Source organism: Alternaria viburni (assembly GCF_023758015.1).
Source record: "Alternaria viburni strain BMP 2772 chromosome Unknown scaffold_17, whole genome shotgun sequence".
Taxonomy (NCBI): domain Eukaryota; kingdom Fungi; phylum Ascomycota; class Dothideomycetes; order Pleosporales; family Pleosporaceae; genus Alternaria; species Alternaria viburni.
The window spans coordinates 663363-680940 of NW_026055786.1; the positions used below are offsets into that span (position 1 = coordinate 663363).

A 17578-nucleotide genomic window follows, 5' to 3' on the forward strand; every position below is an offset into this window, starting at 1 on the left:
CTTGTGTGATGCTATTGCTAACCTCCAGAAACACCGTGTCCAGCCCGGTGAAGGTTGTAATCTAGCCAGAACCCTATCGTTGATCGTAAAATGAGATCTTTGCAAAGAGAAGTCGCAGTCGCAGAACGGGGAGGTATATTGCTAAGCCGGAAGCCGAAAGAGATTAAGGAAAGAAAAGGCCGTGATCGCAGACACGGCGATCCGTGGACCGAAAGTAGACATACAGAAAAGAAAAGAGATTTCCAAATGTACCAAAGATTGAAAAAGGATCGCTTTTGATCACGAGTGTTGAGGTGCTGACAGAGCAAAAGCTCGTATAGCTGAGGTGCTGTTTAGAACATGCCACCCTCCATGGGCTGTTGACCGTTGGCAGGACGTGGAGGTGACCCATTGCGTCCGGTGAAGCCGTTTTGAGGCATTGCTGGCGAGGGTCCCATTTGGCTTTGTGCGTCTCCGCGCAGGCTCCTGCCTTCACTCGACGCCTTCCGCAGTCTGCCCTTTGGTTGCTGCGATTGATTCATCACTGCGTCGGACGAGTTGGTGCGGAGTGGTTCAGCGTAAGGGGCTCGAGGTCCATCCATTCCATGCTGCACAGCAGGATCATACGGTGATGGTCCCGTTGGGCTTTGGCTTTGGCTTTCACCGCGGCCAAATCCGAAACGTCGCCTCATAGGGTTGATTGGAGGAACAGGGGGAGCGTTGTTTTCCATGCCATTCTTCAGAGAAGCACCAGCTGGGAGATTGATGGTGTCAATCGAAGACGTTGTGGAAAGGAACACCGGCTCCGAGATCTCCGACTTCGCGATGGACTTCTTTCGTAGCACTCCAGTCTTGGTCAACGGCTGCACGGTACTTGGGTTGAACGCGGCAGCGTTGGGTGTAGTGGGGTTTGAGACAGGAGGGGTGTGATTGGCAGAGAACGGAGGCACTGGAGATGTTGGGTGCGAGAAGCCATTGCCGTTGGCACCGCTGAAGCCGCCTGGTGAAGGCCGGGGCGAAATAGGGATTCCCGGGGAGAATTTCCCTCCAGGAGGCAGACGAGTGTTCTGACCCGGTCCAGCGTTAGTCTGAATAGGGTGCAGATGCTTCGACTCGAAGTAGTTCGCCGCGGCAGTCTTGCTGTTGCTGCGCGATCGCATGCGACCTTGGGAATCCAGCGATGGCCTCTCAGAAGGAAGTGGAGGCGTGGGGTGAGCAGAGTATCCAGGCATTGATGGCATTGTGTTTGCAGGATACGCGCCGCGGGTGCCATCTGCCATAGCCTGGTCCAGGTCATCGCGGTATTGATCATGGCGACTCCGGGAACGGCCTGACGATGTTCCAGAGCTCGAGCGCTCTCGCGTGGAGCTTCTGGTCGATGCCTGTGGAGATCTACCCGATGGACGACCAGTGCGGCTGCTCTCGGTTGCCGATCGTTGGCGATTCTCGTGCTCCCGCTGTGCGTCTTGTTCACTTTGCTGCAATACTCGGGACTGCTTTGGCCGCAGCGCTGGCATATCACCCTGAAGGCCTACGAGCGAGGTGCTGCTGACATTCGCTGAACTTCCTCCAAGAGCAAGCTTCCTTACTGATTTGTTGGAAACATCAACTGTAGCAAAGGATTCACGGCTCGACTTTGCACGGAGCATGTTCAAAGCTGTCTTCAGTCCGTTGGATGGGCCCGCGGGTGCTGGTGCTGGACTTGTTGAACGGCCTTCGGCCTTAGCACGGAGATTCTCCTGTATCAAGCGCTGCCTGTGAGCGAGGTCTCGTTGGAAAGCTTCATGGTCGGCCTCTGTCTCGTTGCTCGCGACACGCTCATGGGCCCTTCGCGGAGTAAGATCCCAGGGAGCTGCAGGGTTTGGTTCGGTTGCGCTCATGATCAGTGGTGTGGCGTTTTGTCCGTTGGCCTGCTCGTCAGAGTTCATCTTGACGAGTTCATCGCGGTAGGGGTTGTCAATGTCGTCCAGATCCCATGGGTTAGAGTGGCTGTATGTTGAGGGAGCTGGGGTAGCCGATTCCGACCCCGGTTGGCGGCGCTGGAAGCCAGACCCTTGTGTATGAATGGCGAGCCCCATAGGTGGGCTCATCATTGGAGGACCTGGCTCACCATAGTTGGAAGAAACATTGCTGACGTTGCGAAGATGCTGCCTAATCATTCCACTCAGTCCGCTGCTCTCAGGACCCAGTGTTGGTGAGTCAACCTCGGTACCGTCCAATTTCACTGTCTCGTCGGGGCGTGGAGACGCCTCTTGGGTAAGAGCAGGGCTGTACGAAGGAGGGCCATTCGGAGAAACCTCTTCCTCCGATGTTGTCCGCGAGCGGAATGCGGGATGCTCGAACATTGAGGGTGCGGGTCCGGTTGCTACGGGGAGATTGTCAAATCGACGAGTGGGCTCTGCCGCGCGCGTGGTCGGCGGCCTGGGAGCTTCATCTTCTGCTTCGCTGGAATCTGGGGAACTGAAGAAGGTGGCCTTGTTGCAATTGTCTGGAGACGCTGCTGGTTGGCGTGGAATGGCTGGGAGGCGCTGGGTCGGTGGCGAAGTCGGGGTACCTGGGCCTGCGGTTCTCATCTGACTGGCAGCAGCTTGAAACCTGGAGAAGGCAGAGGGTGCTTGAGCTGGTTCAGCAGTTGATTCAGAGCTTGACCGTTCGTTTGCGTCACTTTCAGCTCGCTTACGCCTTTGCTGCTCTGCACGCTCTCTCAAAGTGGGCTTACGAGGCGGGGACCTCTCGGCCTTTTGAGGTGGTGTTGAGCGCCCTTCTCGGTCCTGCTGCATATGGCGCAAGCGCTCTGCATACTGCTCCTCGCTGAACGCCGCCTTGGGTTTGTTGAAAGCACCCATGGCAGTCGCTTTGCCCCGATCGTTGGGCTGAAGTGCAGCATTGAGGGTATGAGCTTCTTCACTGTCACTGATGACGGGACTTGTCAATGCAGGCGACTGCGGGCGGGCGAGGACGGGGCTCGACGCGCCGGAGGAGTTGTTCCGGCTTATGCCGGGGTATCCAAGCGCGTTTGGGCTGTCTGAGCGGAAGGCGGGTGGTCCCCGAGCGAACCGGTCATTCAGGTTGGTAGCAGAACGTGCCTGAGATATAGGAATCGGTGGCGTTGATCGTCCGGTTGGCGCACGTGCGCGCTGTATGGAGTTGAGACGGTTCATAGCTGAGGACTGTTGTTCCTGGATTTGCTGGTCCAGCCCTTGGTCGTAGAGTCTCCGTTTCGTCGTCGATCGGCCTAGATCTGGAGATGTCATCGGGGCACCTGCTGGGGGAAACGCCGGCGAGGAGGCTGATACCGAGTTGGTGCCCTGTGACGCTATTGAAGTCGCGGCTGTGGATGTGCGGGTGTTCAATGTGCCTGAGTTGGTGGATGACGAAGTCTCCCTCTTACGGCTGAGCTCAGTAGGGCTGGACGGCTCAGAGTTCTGGCCGTCTTCATAATCCGACTGCTGCCTCAGCCTGTCCTTCTCCTCTTGTCTGAGCCGTTGGTATGCTGACATATTAACATCGTCGTCGTAGAGTGTCCGTCCGGTGCCCTTGGCGTTTGTATTAGAGATCATGTAGATCTTTTGTCGTCCACCGAACAAGACGTTGCCCTCGCCGGGTCTAGCTCTGCTCATAACGCTACCAGAGCCGTCGTCATCTCTACTGCTGTCGAAGGAATTGGTCCGTTCGCTTGCGAAGGGCGGTCGAATGGAGCCATTGAGCGAGGAGACTTCAGCTATATCGGAAAGACCCCCTGGAACGAAGCCAAACTCGTGGAGCCGCGATTGGCGTTTCGGTTGTAGTACACTGTCGTCGCTGGCCTTGCCAATCTTGGAGTCTGGGTCGTCCTGCTCTCTCAACATGCTGAAGCGGGTGGACAGGCCAGGCATGATCAGACTTGTCCGGAAGTCATCTGCTTTAGGCAACGCGAAGTTGAGATCGAACTCTGGTTTGGGCTCTTCCTGACCCTTCTTGCCCTTCTTCGTCTTCTTTGGGGCGGCGGCCGCGTCCTCGGCGCCATCCTTCTTCCTGTTCAACCAGCGGTTCATGATGGTCTGGCAGTTATTAGCAAACGTATAAGTACGCCGCATTGCATCCGGAGTGGGCGAGAGGCAATGGGAGGGCGCCTTGGCAATGGGGATGGGGAGGAGTGTAGTCTTACTGGCGAAAGTGATTAGACCGGATTATAGCGACGACTGTGCGCTGACCAATCTCGACTGTCGTGTCGCTGGGGTGAGCGGGCAGGCGCACTCGAGCGAGGAGTGGGGAAGGTGAGAGCAAGGCGACTCGGGCTGGGAGGAAAGAGCAATCGCGAACATGTAGCGGGGCCAAAAACAACAATGGGGCGGTCACGGGCTGTCTTTTTCGAAAGTGTGTCCTGGGCACAGTGGAAAGTAATGTCGGCAAGAGGCGAGGGATGAGCGAGCTGGAGGTGAAAAGGAAGGCGTGCAGCGATTGCAGGCGGGATCGGGCGCGCTCGACTCTGGATGGCTCGGTTGGCGGCAAAAAGTACAAAACAATAGATTATGGCAAAGGTTAAGGAGCGTGAGTAGCTGGCAGCAAACAGGTGAAGGAGTGAATGCACGCGCGCTGCGGAGTGCTGGCGTGGTGGTAGAAAAGAATGCAGAGAGCAGATCTCCCGACCGAAAAGAGGCTTCGAGGAGCGGGTCGACGTGGGTATGCACTCTTTGGGCCTCTGGGGGAGTGACAAGCACTCGCACATGGGACAAGGATCAATTTCCACTAGCCTCATTTCCGCGTCGCGCATGGGCGTCGCGGTGCAGGGAGCAGAGAAGCCATAGAGCGCGGGCCAATATCCGCTCGATAGGCTGACTGAGGTCGGACGGCCAGTTGCAGTATTGCGCCGCTGAGCCCAAACCCGCGCCGTCCCAGGGGATGCGGGCGACTGGCAGCGCGACAGAGTCGACGACGAGGCGTCGACGCGATCCAACGGCATTTGCTAGCGCCCTCTGCTGCCTCGCCGCTGCCTCGCAGCTCGTCAGACATGCTCCTTCCGCGTCACACGTCGCTCCTGCCTCGTCACTCGCGTCGCAGAGTCATGCCTTCCTTTTGCAATAACAAACTTTGCCTCCCCCCACAGTCTGAAAACCACGACGCACGACCTTATGATAGCCCTTGGCCCGCCCTTTGCAGCTGCCGCAACGACAAAAAGTATCATGAACACTGCGAGGGACATCGCGCTCCGCTAGCACCCCGCCCAATCAGCGCCCTGCCCTGAGCGGTACCTTGCAGGCGTCGGGAGGGGCTGGTCCATCCCTGCATCCTCGATATCACCGCGCCCGCGACTTGCTTTTCTCGTCGCGCCACGACGCATCGTCAGCTTTGCCTCTCCGCCCGTCAGCGCTGCAGCGTCGACTCCGCCTTCTGCCCAATCACTCACCTCACACATGGGTAGCCAAAGTATGCGGGGAGACGATCCAGAAGTACCAAACGCCCATCGCGTACCTGAAGCCGCTAACCTCGGGACGTACAGTGAAGCGAGCGAATCACCCAGCGTCCTAGTCATGGTCCCGGTGGCCTTTCGCTGTGTTCCCCTGGCCTAACCGCCTGGCGCTGTCATACCTCCCCTTTCCATGTACTACGGTAAGCGCAAAACTATGCTCCAACACTCCGAAGTTCCAACATGTACTCTTGATCGACTCTCGAGGAGCAGGATTCAATTGGTCTTGTGTTTTCGCGATACGGGGCCCGGCCAGACTCGCATCCGGAGACCTGGTCCAACTGTCGTGTCATCTCCCGCGTGGCCGTCTGTCTACCGTCAGGCCGCCCCTGGCAGCTGATCCGAACGGCCATCCTTCCCCTTCTGTTCGGAACGTTGGACTCGCATCGGCAGACTAAATGCCGGCAGAGTGAATGCCTCGCCGTCGGCGAATAAGGCCAGCCGGCTGTGCTGTAATTCAGTCCTTACTGAGCTTACTGCAGATACCTGCATCCTCTTCCTGCATACGCAACCGCCACAGTCAGTCCGAGAGCTTCTGCATACTAAGTTCTCAGCAAGTTTCAACCTGGATTCCGAAATGAATAGCCCGGGCTGGGCCTAATCGATTGCATCGGTGCCACGAGGTAAGCAAATTGCCCCTCACCCGCCGCCTGCCGTTGTACGCTGAGGATGATCATCTCCAGCCCGTCCGCGAAATTGCTGTAGGATCGGCGCCACTCCAGCCCTGTGAGACAGCAGTATCTCATTCGCTAACACCGTCCCGTTTATTGATGAATAATTTAATTACATCAACGCCGCCCGTTCTACCTAGCACCTGTTACTTGTGCTTACTTAATTACCGCGTTAGTATAGGAACCTAATACTACCTACTTGTACGCTAACATCTTCTTAATAACCTAGTTATTGCTGTAACGTTTAAGCGCCTTTATAAAGCTAGGCTTATTACTATCTAGGACTTTCTTTCTTTTATTGTCTTTAATCTAGTTCTAGAGCTTAGCTAGAGCTTATTTCTTGCCTTTTAACTAAGCTACTACTACTATATTATCTATAATATTATTAGCTTCTATTTATTAAGTTCTATATAAAGCTTTTACCTTGTTTAGTAAATTACTCTAAAAGTAATTTAGTATCTTAATAATAGAGTTAGACTTTTTATATTTTATCTATAAGTCTATTAAATTTATAGATATCTATAGTACGTATTATAATAGCGTTTATTATACTTAGAACTTTAGTTTATACTATACTATATTAAGAAAGTTAGCTAAATATTAGAGCTAAGCGTAGAGATTTTATTAATTTAGATATCTTAGCTTTATATTTTATTATTAGATATATTATTTTCTTAGAGCTAAAAGTTTTTTTTTAATACATCTATTATAAGTAGTAGCTTTACTTATAAGATATTTTATATTTAGAGTACTATAGTACATACTACCTAGATATACTACCTATAAAATAGTAACTTTTTTAAGCCTATAACCTCTTTAGAACATTAATAACTCTATTTAAAGAACTCTTTTCTAACTAATTTATAAGTCTTTTGTTTATACAGAAACCTATAAATAATTAAAGATTATTTTTAACACCGTCCCGTCACACGCGACAGGGACGCGCCCACGGTATTTACATGTATCCTCTTCAGCGCCATGTTGACAGACGCCCACGCGCTGGTACTTTTGCCCACCACCTGATCAGGTTTCAGATCTGGCCCAGGCACCGCCCTGCTAACCGACCCCACGATTGTTTCATGCTTCCGTACACATGTCCGACGAACGCCTCACTGCGGTCCGAGCAGCCATACACACTCTTGCAAGTCCCACTACCCAAGCATCATCGCTGCAAACCAGCACAGCCGTTATTGTGACAGCGGGTCAGGTTTATCAGGCTGTGGCCTGTCGAATATAACGACAAACTCCAAAATCTCACCCTTCCGCATTTCTTTGAAAACTTGAACCCTTGACGAGTTTCCATATATACATAGAGTTTGTCTGAGGGGTAAGCAGTATGTCCAGTCATCCGGACCTCCAGACTTGCAAGGAACGCTGCAACTCTCGTTGGCGTCGTCGACGTCACCATCATCTTACGTATTCTCCAGTCACGAAAAAACCGTTTGCTGCCAAGAAGACGCGGGAAATTGATAATGCAAATTCTGCTCTGTTTCCAAGGCTCCGGCAGCACCTCGCGATCGATCCGTAGATAAATCGAAACTTCGAAAGTATATCCTTGCCGCGGAGACCGAGATGACAAAGCTGTTTAATTTCCGCCGATCATCCGGACAACACCCTTCGCTGAGCAGGGTCTTGCTGTGCCAGTGCGGAGACCTTGATTGATCACAATCTAAGTAACGCGCTCCTGTGTGTGATGATCACATGGCGTGACCGATGACAAACTGATGCCCAGAGTCCGCCGAGAGGGGTTTGGGTTATCCGGATTATAGCAGTCTACTCTATCATTCCTGTGCGGTTGAGAACTTCAAGAAAGAACGATCTCCAAGCTACGTGTATACGCTCTCGACTTCCGCTCTTCGAGCTTGCACACCAGCTTCTGCTTCAATTCGCAAATTTCATATAACCACGATACTGACCTCTCGTACGGGGTTACCAAGTTGCTTCACTCGCGGTGACCTGGGATACGGACTGTCCGCGATGTATGAGGATCCCATATCCAGTCATATCTGTAGCTATCGCTGCCTATCGCGTTAACGGGAAAACGCTGCCTTACTTTGGTCTTGAATACCTCGAAGTCAATTTCAAAAATCGCGGCTAGCTTGTGCCGACAGCTTTCTTTATATGTCTATCGCGAACATGACGAGCAAGGAATGCTCTGACGTTCTAATTTTCGAAGCTTTGTATAGTTCACACACGAGTATAACGAGCACCAATACAATGAAGAAGCCGAATACTCTGCAGTCTACATTAGTACGAAAGCCAAAGTTGGCAAGTTCTTAACGCAATGCAAGCTTCTGGATTACTTGTCGCTGTCCCTCGCTGGAAGTGGGTGTTCAATAGTTCTGCTGGGATGTGTGCGAGTTCCTACCGGCTGGTGTGGAGCTACGTCACTACAAGCTCTCACTCTCACCTTCACTACTTTGTTGCCGGTTTCTCGCTTGCTGGGCCTTGTTCACTCGCAAAGTCCTCGAGAGCTCGCTTTTCGGAAAAATTGCCCTTGCTTTACTCACCAATGTTCCTTACACTTCCTACCTCCACTTTTACACATCACTCGGTCTGCAATTCCCTAGATGTTGTTCGGTCACCTCTTACCCCTCGCAGCCATTGCTACTGCAGCTACAATTAAGCATAAACCAGATTCCGACTATGTCTTCAGCTGTGGTCCTCCCCTCCCCTACCTCGCCAACGGGTCGCAGGCCACGAGCTGGGCGCAGTATCTCGACGAGATTGGCGACGATCTCGACGGCGACGGCCAAGGTGCTGTGGATCATTTTGGTGGCCCCATCGGTAAGGCGCCGTTGAAGTGGCCTCGCAACTCAGAAAACATTGCTGTTATCCCTTACTGCTACTTCGACGAAAAAGAACGCGAGTCGATGCACGAAGTTATCGAGGCCGCCATACAATCGTGGATGACGTACGTGTATATCCAGTGCGACCTTTGATCGTGGACTGATGCGCCCTTAGTTATCTTGGCAATCCAGGAAAGGAATCCGGTCACGCTATCAGTTTCGAAGAGTGGGTGGACAGTGAAGGAAAACCAGTGATCTGTTACAAGAAAAGCGAAACCGACTTCTTCCATTGGAACCCAGATCTGCCTCACGAGACCTTGACGATCCAGGTGGGAAAGGGAGAAACCGGTTGGACGGCCAACGCAGGTCTAGCGGTTGACCAGAAGAGTCCTTGGAGGAACCAACTGAACGGCCCGGAAAGCGGTCGTCTTGTGAATGTGGAGTGGGCGGCTATGCACGAACTGGGTCATGTCATGGGTTAGTATTCATCTACGAGTAAGCTACCGACATGGGCTAACAAAAGGCAGGTATGGCGCACGAACATCAGCGTAGTGATCGAGACGACTACATCGTGGTCAAACCCGAGAAAATCGGCGACTTCGAAGAGGTAAGTATTACATTCATCAGGCCGCCAAAACGAACACAATCGTTACTAACGCTAAGCAGTGTTACAAGCGCGCCCACGAAAAGAGCTCTCGAGTAACCCGAGAAAACGTATGCACCTCACTCAGAGTAGCGCTACGCAACAATTGTGCATGCAGAGATTGGGTCAAAGGCATGGCCGAGCTCTATCTCCCTCTGTTTACCTTCGACAAATACGACTCCGAAAGCATTATGCATTATCCCAGCGCCATTGGGGGTAAGCCAGAGAAGTGTGAGCTCTACAGCGGCGAGGAAGATACGGCTGAATGCCCGATTCAACAGTACAAGAACTTTGAGGATCACAGCCAAGGGGTTACGAAGATGACGCCGAACTTGCATCCGTCTGCGCAGGATATCGCGTGGGTTAAGAAGGTATATGCTTGGGATGACAAGGGTGAAGCGTGAGGTGCGACGGGGTCATCCACTGCCGTCGCAATGTCTTCGACCGCTGCATATAGCTTCGAGCGGCTATGTGGGGACAGCTTTACAGAAAACATCTGGTCATACTGAGAAATAGTGGAAGAAGTACGTGTCCACAAGGTAGCAAACGATGTGACTCAAAACGGACTTTGCCTTTCACATTTGCTAGCTCATCTGTGTCTGAATCTATCTCACGATAACATAACGGATTACCAAAGCAAATTCTCTCATCAGCAACACTCAAATAATGCAATTGCCTCTACACGTGTCTTCAAGCATCTTACGCAAGATGCATAAAGTGGAAGAAATTGACAGACATCAGACATATATCAACTGAGCAGCAACAAGCGCGTGTACGCAGAATCTTATATCAAGACCAAAGCCACGATACGTCATACAAAACCCGTGAACGCAACATCCACTACGAGGGCAAGCGTACCACAGACCACTCCTGCATACACATACACGCTTCCTTCTAGCCCACCCTTACCCCCATCCGCAACGTCACCTCGCCATCAGACTAAACAACCCCACCCCACGTTCCCAGATTCCCACGTTCTCAACGGCAGCAACGGTCTTCCCAACCCCTACTCAACAACCTGCATGCTACGTAAGCCCATGCAGCTACCCGCTGCAGGTCAGCCTCAACTGCATGAAGGGAACCGCCTGCCGCGTAAAACGGCTAACAGCGGGGCTACCAAGAAGTCTTAGTAGGTGTAACCAGAGCTCAACAATATGCATGATGTACCGTTTATGTGGAAGAGGGTTTATCTGTTGAGGTTATCTCGGGATGTTCGGGAGATAGGGAGATAAGGAGATGGAGTGTAGGATGGGTAGGATGAAGGAGGAAGTCGAAGATACAGCGTCATTGGCATGGATGTTATCGTCATTATGCGAATGGCATCTCTTGGTGAATATATTTTGTTTGAACATGTTTTTGTTGCATTACAATACATAAATCTCTCTTGCGAAGCATGTAACATATCTAATCTTGATGCGCCTGGGGACCCAAACACGCCATGTAGGGGAATAATGTTCCTTCTCCAACTATACTACCATGCATCTAATCTTCGTGAATATTGAGGGACATCGCCCGCCGGTGTGTTGACACGTATATTTAACATTGCGCGATGGCGACGGAAACGGCCTGGTCGTCGGAGTGGCTGATGCTGATGTTGATGTTCTTGACACCTACGCGCTTGGCTTCTTCGTCGGCTTTGCCGTAGAGCTGTGTGAATGTTAGCGACTGATCTTAACACTGAGTAATGAAAGGAACATACCTGAACAGTTGGTGCGCCAGACTCATCGTTGATGATCTCGATATCCTTCAGCGGAGCGCCGGCGCCTTCACCCTTGACACCGAGAGACTTGAATACAGCCTCCTTCGCTGACCACTTGCCTGTGAAGCTGGCTTGTGGGTTTGGTGCCTTTTGGCAGTATGCAATCTCCTTCTCGGTGAAGTTGCGCTCGATGAAGGTCTCGTTCTCAATGTTGAGTGCACTGATGCTCTCAACATCGACACCAACCTTGCTGTTGGCGGAAGCTGTGGCTTGAGTGAGCTGCTCAACCATCTTCATCGTCTCCTGTGCCTTCTTGTCCTTCTTGGGTGCAGGGGTCTTCGCATAGCTGTATGTCGAGGTCTTCTTGTTCATGGTGACACGCGCTTGCGGGTTGAGGAAGACCTCTTGCATCTTCTCGTCCTCGTACGGCGCCTTGTCCTTGGCACGGAACATGGTGTTGTTGATGAGACCATCATGGAAGTATCGGTATGCCCTCTTTTGGCGAGCTTCAACCTTTTGCTTGTAGGCAGCGAATTGGTGGTGCTCAAGAGCGGCGAACAGGTACTTGGGGTGAATACCGATAGCTTGGGTTCCCTTCTGTCCGAAACCGAATGAAGTAACGGAGAAGGCCTTGATACCATCGGTCTGGATGGCCTGCGACGGGTAGACGATGTAGTCGTATTGCTCCATGATCTTGTCGACGTTATCGGCGTTGCGGTTGCCAGGTACGAGACCAGTGTTGAGCACCTGCAAGCAACCGTTGAACATCCAGGCACCGGCAGCACCCTTGGGGTGACCGGTGAGGTACTTCTGCCAGATACCAAGCAGCGCATTGCCCTTCTTACGGCCGAGGTGGCGCATCTGGTGGTTGATAACATCGGACTCGTTCTTGTCGTTCGCAACAGTGGAGGTACCGTGGAAAGAAGCAACATCGAGATCGTCAATGGTAAGGCCCCAGGTAGCAAGTGCACCACGAAGAGGAGCGATGCGTGAGTCTTGCTTCCAGAAGCTGTTACCGAGACTGTTGAGCGCGTCCTTCTCTTGTCGCTTGGCTTCCATCTCGATGTTAGCAGCACGCTCCTCGAGATAGGCAGCCTCGTCGAAGTCCTCGCCAGTAGCGTCCTTCATCGCCGCGACTTCCTCCTGGAGGTAGAGGACTTCCGACTCCTGCCACTGCTTGATCTGCTTGCGGCGGAGGTCCATCTGTCTCCTCCTGTACTTGATGTCAAGAAGAGGAGATGGGAACTTGGACGGGTTCTCTCGTGCGGTGGTCAATACACCCTTTCCTGGAGCAGGGACGGAACGACCAATCTTGTCGGTTGCTGTGGCCGTGAAGCCGAGGATGCCGTAGATGGGGACTCCCATGTCGAGGGCGAGCTTGGCGTCCATGATGACTTGCATACCGCAACCTTGCGATTCCATGAAGCCATTTCGGGTTGTGGTGGTGGGGCGCGACATCTCCTTGGGTGTACGTCCGTGAGCGAATTCGTCTTCGGCGTTGCTAGTGGCCTTCATGTTGGCGAATTCGTAGGAGCCTTCCTCTTGGAAGTCATCGAAACCACCAACGAAGCAGACACGGGCCTTTCCTTCGACGATGGTGTCGTAACCGATATCGAGAGACTCAACAGCGGTGGCGCAAGCACCGACGGGTGTCTTGATAGGTCCAGTGGATGAGATGAGCAACATGTTAACCCAAGCGCTCATAGTGTTGATGAAAGACTCTTGCAGAATATCCTTCTGGACTGGCTTGTCCATGAAACGGTCTTTGTACATTCCTCGAAGGGCGGTAGTACCACCAATACCGGAACCGACGCAGTTACCGACTTGAGACAAGTGGACATATTGGTAGAACTCGTATGGGTCGGTGATACCACTGGCAAGCAGACACTCAGCCGTGGAGACAAGCACGAAGAGTGTGACAGGGTCGACTTGGGAGATGATGTCGTCGGGCACACCGTACTTCTTTGCATCCCAGCCAGTCGGGATTTGACCAGCTACGAGACGGTCGAAGCGAAGAGCCTTGGGAAGGAGGAGTGTAGCTCCCTTCTTCATGCGGACAGTGTACTCGCTAGACTCCTCGATCGCAAAGATCTCAACCTTGTCGCCATGCTCCTTCTTGAACTCCTCCGCAAGTTCCTTGGAAGCCTCGAATGGATCGAGATCCTCCTCAATCTGGATCTCTTGCATAAGCTGCTTCTTCTTGGGATCGTAGCCATTGAAGAGCTCGGGCTCGATAAGGCGAATACCGGCGTGCTCGAGAATGTACTTCTCGTACTTGGGCTTGACATCCTTGTCATCGATTGGCTCGTTGGTCTTGGCGTCAACCCATCCGGAGTAGCTCTTGCCCTTGAGAGGACCGTTGTGGTTCTTGATGAGACCCATGATCCAAGCCATCTCGACACATCCCTCAATGGAGAATTCGCCGTACGCTTCCATCTCCCAGCGTGTCCTGGAGTTACCCCAAGGACCGACTTCAGAGAAACCAGTGACGACGACGACCTTCTCAAGGTCGACCATACCCTTAAGGTTATCGTTGAGAGGCTTGACCTCTGTGTCCCAATCAGGTAGGGTGGGGAAGTCGAACTTCATGTTTGCACGTGGTTCAATCGTGGCCTTCTTGTATAGAGCCTCGCTGGCCTCGCCGTTGACGACCTTGTTCTCGATGGCATTCTCCTTGATGACGGCGCGGCGGATGTCGCTCGTCTCTGTGAGTTCCTTCCGCAAGTCGGTCATCAAGTCCTTCAGGTTAGGAATGTACTGGAAGCCGCCGTTGAGGTCAGCCCATACAGGCTCGACCTGGCAGAGGTTGACGATCGGTGGCGCCATCAGACCAAGCAAGTTGAAGGCCATCTCCTGCTGAGAGAAGGTGCGTACACCGTACTTCTCGATTCCCTCAGCGACGATGTTGTTGGCGCCCATCAAACCAGTGCCACGAGTCCAGCCGATGACGGCACCACAGATGGTGAGGTAGTTACCCCAGCTCTCTGAGTGCCACCTCGAGAAGAGTGTCTCGAGCGACATCTTGGACTCTGAGTAAAGACCATCGTTACCGAAGGTTCCGTGGTTGGGTGACAATGGCAGGATGACTTGTGCTGGGCGGGTCTCGTAGCCGTAAGCTTGCTTTTGCTTCTTGACAGCGCCGAGCATGCGCAACAGGTTGGTCAACATGATGCGGTGAGCGAGCTCAGACTTGGAGTCGATGCTGTCAATTTCGCGGCCATTCTCTGGAATAGCAGCGAAAGGAACGATGAGGTCGAGATCCCATCCAAGGCCCTTCTTGGTGTCGAAGATGTAGTCGACCAAAGCCTCAACATCTTGGTTGCTGCCCTGGTTGAAAGGCACAACAATGAGCTGAGAACCGCGGGCGCCGTATCGCGAGTACATGGACTGATAGTACTCGGTGACCTCACGGGAGAACCTGGAAGTTGTGACGACGACCTTGGCACCACCGCTAATGAGACCCTGAAGGACTTGCGCACCGATAGAGCCGGCACCAGCGCCCGTCATAAGAGCGTACTTGCCCTGGAAAGTGACACCAGACTTGGCGGCATCCTCTAAGCAGTCCAGGTAGACGCCAGTCAGCTTCTTGCTGTACTCCCAGCCATGGTCATCCTTTCTCTTGAGATGGAGGAAGGGAATTGTCTCGACCTTGCCCTGCTTAGCAGAAGGGTTGACGCGACCGTTGCGACCCCTCTTGCCGCTAGCAGCCTTGCCGTTCTCGCTAGGCATGATCTGTCCTTCGTTCATTGACAACGAACGGATGACATTGCTGTAGAGGCTCTTGATCTGGAGTTGCGAGGACTTGGAAAGCTTGTGTTGTTGCTTGATAAGCTTGTAGATCCTTTGAAGGTCGTTCTGGACCTTGGTGCGGTTGCCGTACTCGGACAGCTTCCCGCCCTCAGCCATCTCGCGCACGTAGTGCTCAAGCTTGCGAACGCTCGCTCTTGGCGCTTCCCTGTAGTTCATGTTGCCCTTGGCATCAATCTCTAGGTGTGGCGCTGTGGGTACTGCGACATCCTTGTAGACCGGAGCCTCGTTCAAGACCTCCTTGCAGTTGTCGATGAGCTGCTGACCGAGCTCCTTTGCAAGCTCATATGTCTCACCGCGCTCGGTAGGGCAGTGATCCATATGGTACTGCATGAAGTCGAGCAGTAGAGGGTTCGATCGGTTCATGATTGCGATGCAGCGACTGACGATCTCACGGTCGACAGCCTTCAGCTTGCCAAAGATAATATCGTAGTACATAGTGAGAGCATCCTGACGCGCCCAGTTCCACGATGAGTCGTAGACGCGCGCCTTGAGGGGTGTGAATTGGGGCTCAATGCCAGAGGCGTAGAATTCGCCGTGCTCAGTGTTCCAGAGGTCAAGCTGGGCCTGGAGCGCGGATTGCGCCTTCTGTGAGTCGACAAAAGACTTGTCACCCGCACGAAGATCAATCTTGAGGTATCGCGCGAAAAGCTCAAGCTGCTGCTTGAACAGTTGGCGTTGGTCCTTTGTGAGCGCGTCGATCGCCGCGGGGTCCATCATCATGCCACCACCCGAACCACCAGCGTCTCCGCCGGCTGTAGGAGCAGACAGGCTGATTCCAGCGATGCCCGCGTATTTGTTCGCTTGCTCATCGAGGAAGGCCTTGCCGTCGGCTTCTGAGGCAAGACGGGCTGCTGGCTCGTTGGTGATGGCGAGCAGCAAAACTCCGTCCTGTCGCCCTTGGGCCAGTCCCCATCTTGTCTCGAGGTGCTTTCGCACGGCTGTGATGTTGAAGCCACCAGGCATCTTGGCTGATACCATGCGGGCAATGAGCGAGGAGGACTGCTTGCCAAGCTGACCATTGAAGGTAGCCTGCATCGAAGCACCGAGCTCGTCGAGAGGGGTATCCTCGGGCTTTTCGGGAGTTGAGCCAAACTCCTTGCCCAGGTCTCCGAGGATTTCGTTCTGGAGCGTGGACTTGCCTGCGAAGCTTGTTAGTCACAGTTTTACGCTAGACGTGCAATTGACGGACCTCCGACTAAATCCTTGATGGCCTTGCTCAGCGGAATGTCCATGAGCGGCTTCTTCAGCTTCTGGGCCACCAGTGTCCGCAGAATGTCGGTGGCTGTGACGGGGGCATCTGGCACCTGGGCTGCGGGCCCGGCACTCGGTGGTGGAGGGGCTGCGGCGGCGGCGGCAGGTGCTGAAGAGGCGGGTGCAGACGAGGGCGCTGATGAGGCCGCCGCGGGAGCCTCTGGTTCCTCCTCTATTGGGTCTACATCGTAGTAGATGTCCTTGGCGTCCTTGTTGTAGCACAGGATCTGACGCTGCAGCGACCGCGCCGCATCGTGTCCTTCGTATTTGCTGGCGAGGGTGCGCTTCGCCATGACACCGAGCGTGTCTGCGGGGCCGATCTCGACGATGCGCTCCGTCGTCTTCTCGCCGAGGACGACATCCTGCGTCTCGATCCACCTGACGGGCGAGGCGAACTGGTATGCGAGCAGCTCAATGAGCAGCGTGTGCGAGAGCTCCTGCTCGACCTCGGGACGCATGGCGAGGGACTGAGGGAGCAATTGGCGGAAAGGAAGGTGGTTGAAGCTCAACGGAGCTCAAAGGGTATCTCTATTACAAAATAGAAGACGGGTATCGTGGGTCTAGGGAGGGAGGAGCGGCCAGGAAGAAGACGCGCTATTAGGTGGGTGGGTAGTGTATAGTGCGGTGAGAGCACGAGAGACGATTCAAGGGTCCGGGAGGGGTGCGTTGGCTCCCCGCGAACGCAAACTTTCTTCTTCTTCGCGAAAAAATGAGGGAAGGGTCAGCGGGCGTTGCAGGAACAGGACACTCAACGCATTGGCTGTTTATCTCTTGTTGGACAGCAGCACGCGGCGTTGATATGGCCGGGCGTTGAGGATTTCTCCCGCTTCGGGCTGGCGGTACTAAAATTCCAGACCCCTGCGACTGCAGCTCGTTACTGCTTTGGCCGGTGCTCAACGAACTAATCTCGCCTGGAAGAAGATGGGCTTGCGAGCGAAGAACAGGCGGCCACCGCACGAAGGGGATTGCGGTTCGACTTGCGAGTGGGCACCAGCCTCGCACGGAAACTTGGAAACTCGGCCCACCGTGTCCTCAACAGCTGCGTGGGCGCGGATAAGCGCATGGCGGCGACTTGTTGAGTGCCTCTGCCCCAGCATTTGTGTAGGAACATACCGCAGACCCCTGCCGCCGCTAGTGACCCATGATATGCGGGCCAAATCTGAGCTCCTCTCGAAAAAGTCGACCAAGACGGCGCGACCATAACCACGCCAGCGCACCGCTTCTGACCCATTCCTCACCTCCTCCCCGCCCAATTGCATAAGCACTCCCTTCTGATTACTTTTCTTAAAC

The 17578-nt window shown here is 53.7% G+C and overlaps 3 protein-coding genes across 3 annotated transcripts; 1 reads left to right on the forward strand and 2 right to left on the reverse strand.

Moving 5' to 3' along the window:
- Positions 1-332: 332 nt before the first annotated feature.
- J4E79_007851 (uncharacterized protein) lies at positions 333-4013 on the reverse strand (the record flags this gene model as incomplete). Its single annotated transcript, XM_049356713.1, has 1 exon — positions 333-4013. The coding sequence occupies one exon, from the start codon at positions 4011-4013 to the stop codon at positions 333-335; it is 3681 nt and encodes a 1226-aa protein (XP_049209060.1).
- Positions 4014-8666: 4653 nt separating this feature from the next.
- J4E79_007852 (uncharacterized protein) lies at positions 8667-9932 on the forward strand (the record flags this gene model as incomplete). Its single annotated transcript, XM_049356714.1, has 4 exons — positions 8667-9010; positions 9061-9362; positions 9413-9492; positions 9552-9932. 4 exons carry the CDS (start codon positions 8667-8669, stop codon positions 9930-9932), a joined length of 1107 nt encoding a protein of 368 aa, XP_049209061.1.
- Positions 9933-11064: 1132 nt separating this feature from the next.
- On the reverse strand, positions 11065-16746 carry J4E79_007853 (uncharacterized protein; the record flags this gene model as incomplete). The annotated part of the gene is made up of 3 exons (XM_049356715.1): positions 11065-11175; positions 11228-16176; positions 16227-16746. The coding sequence occupies 3 exons, from the start codon at positions 16744-16746 to the stop codon at positions 11065-11067; spliced, it is 5580 nt and encodes a 1859-aa protein (XP_049209062.1).
- Positions 16747-17578: the final 832 nt, after the last annotated feature.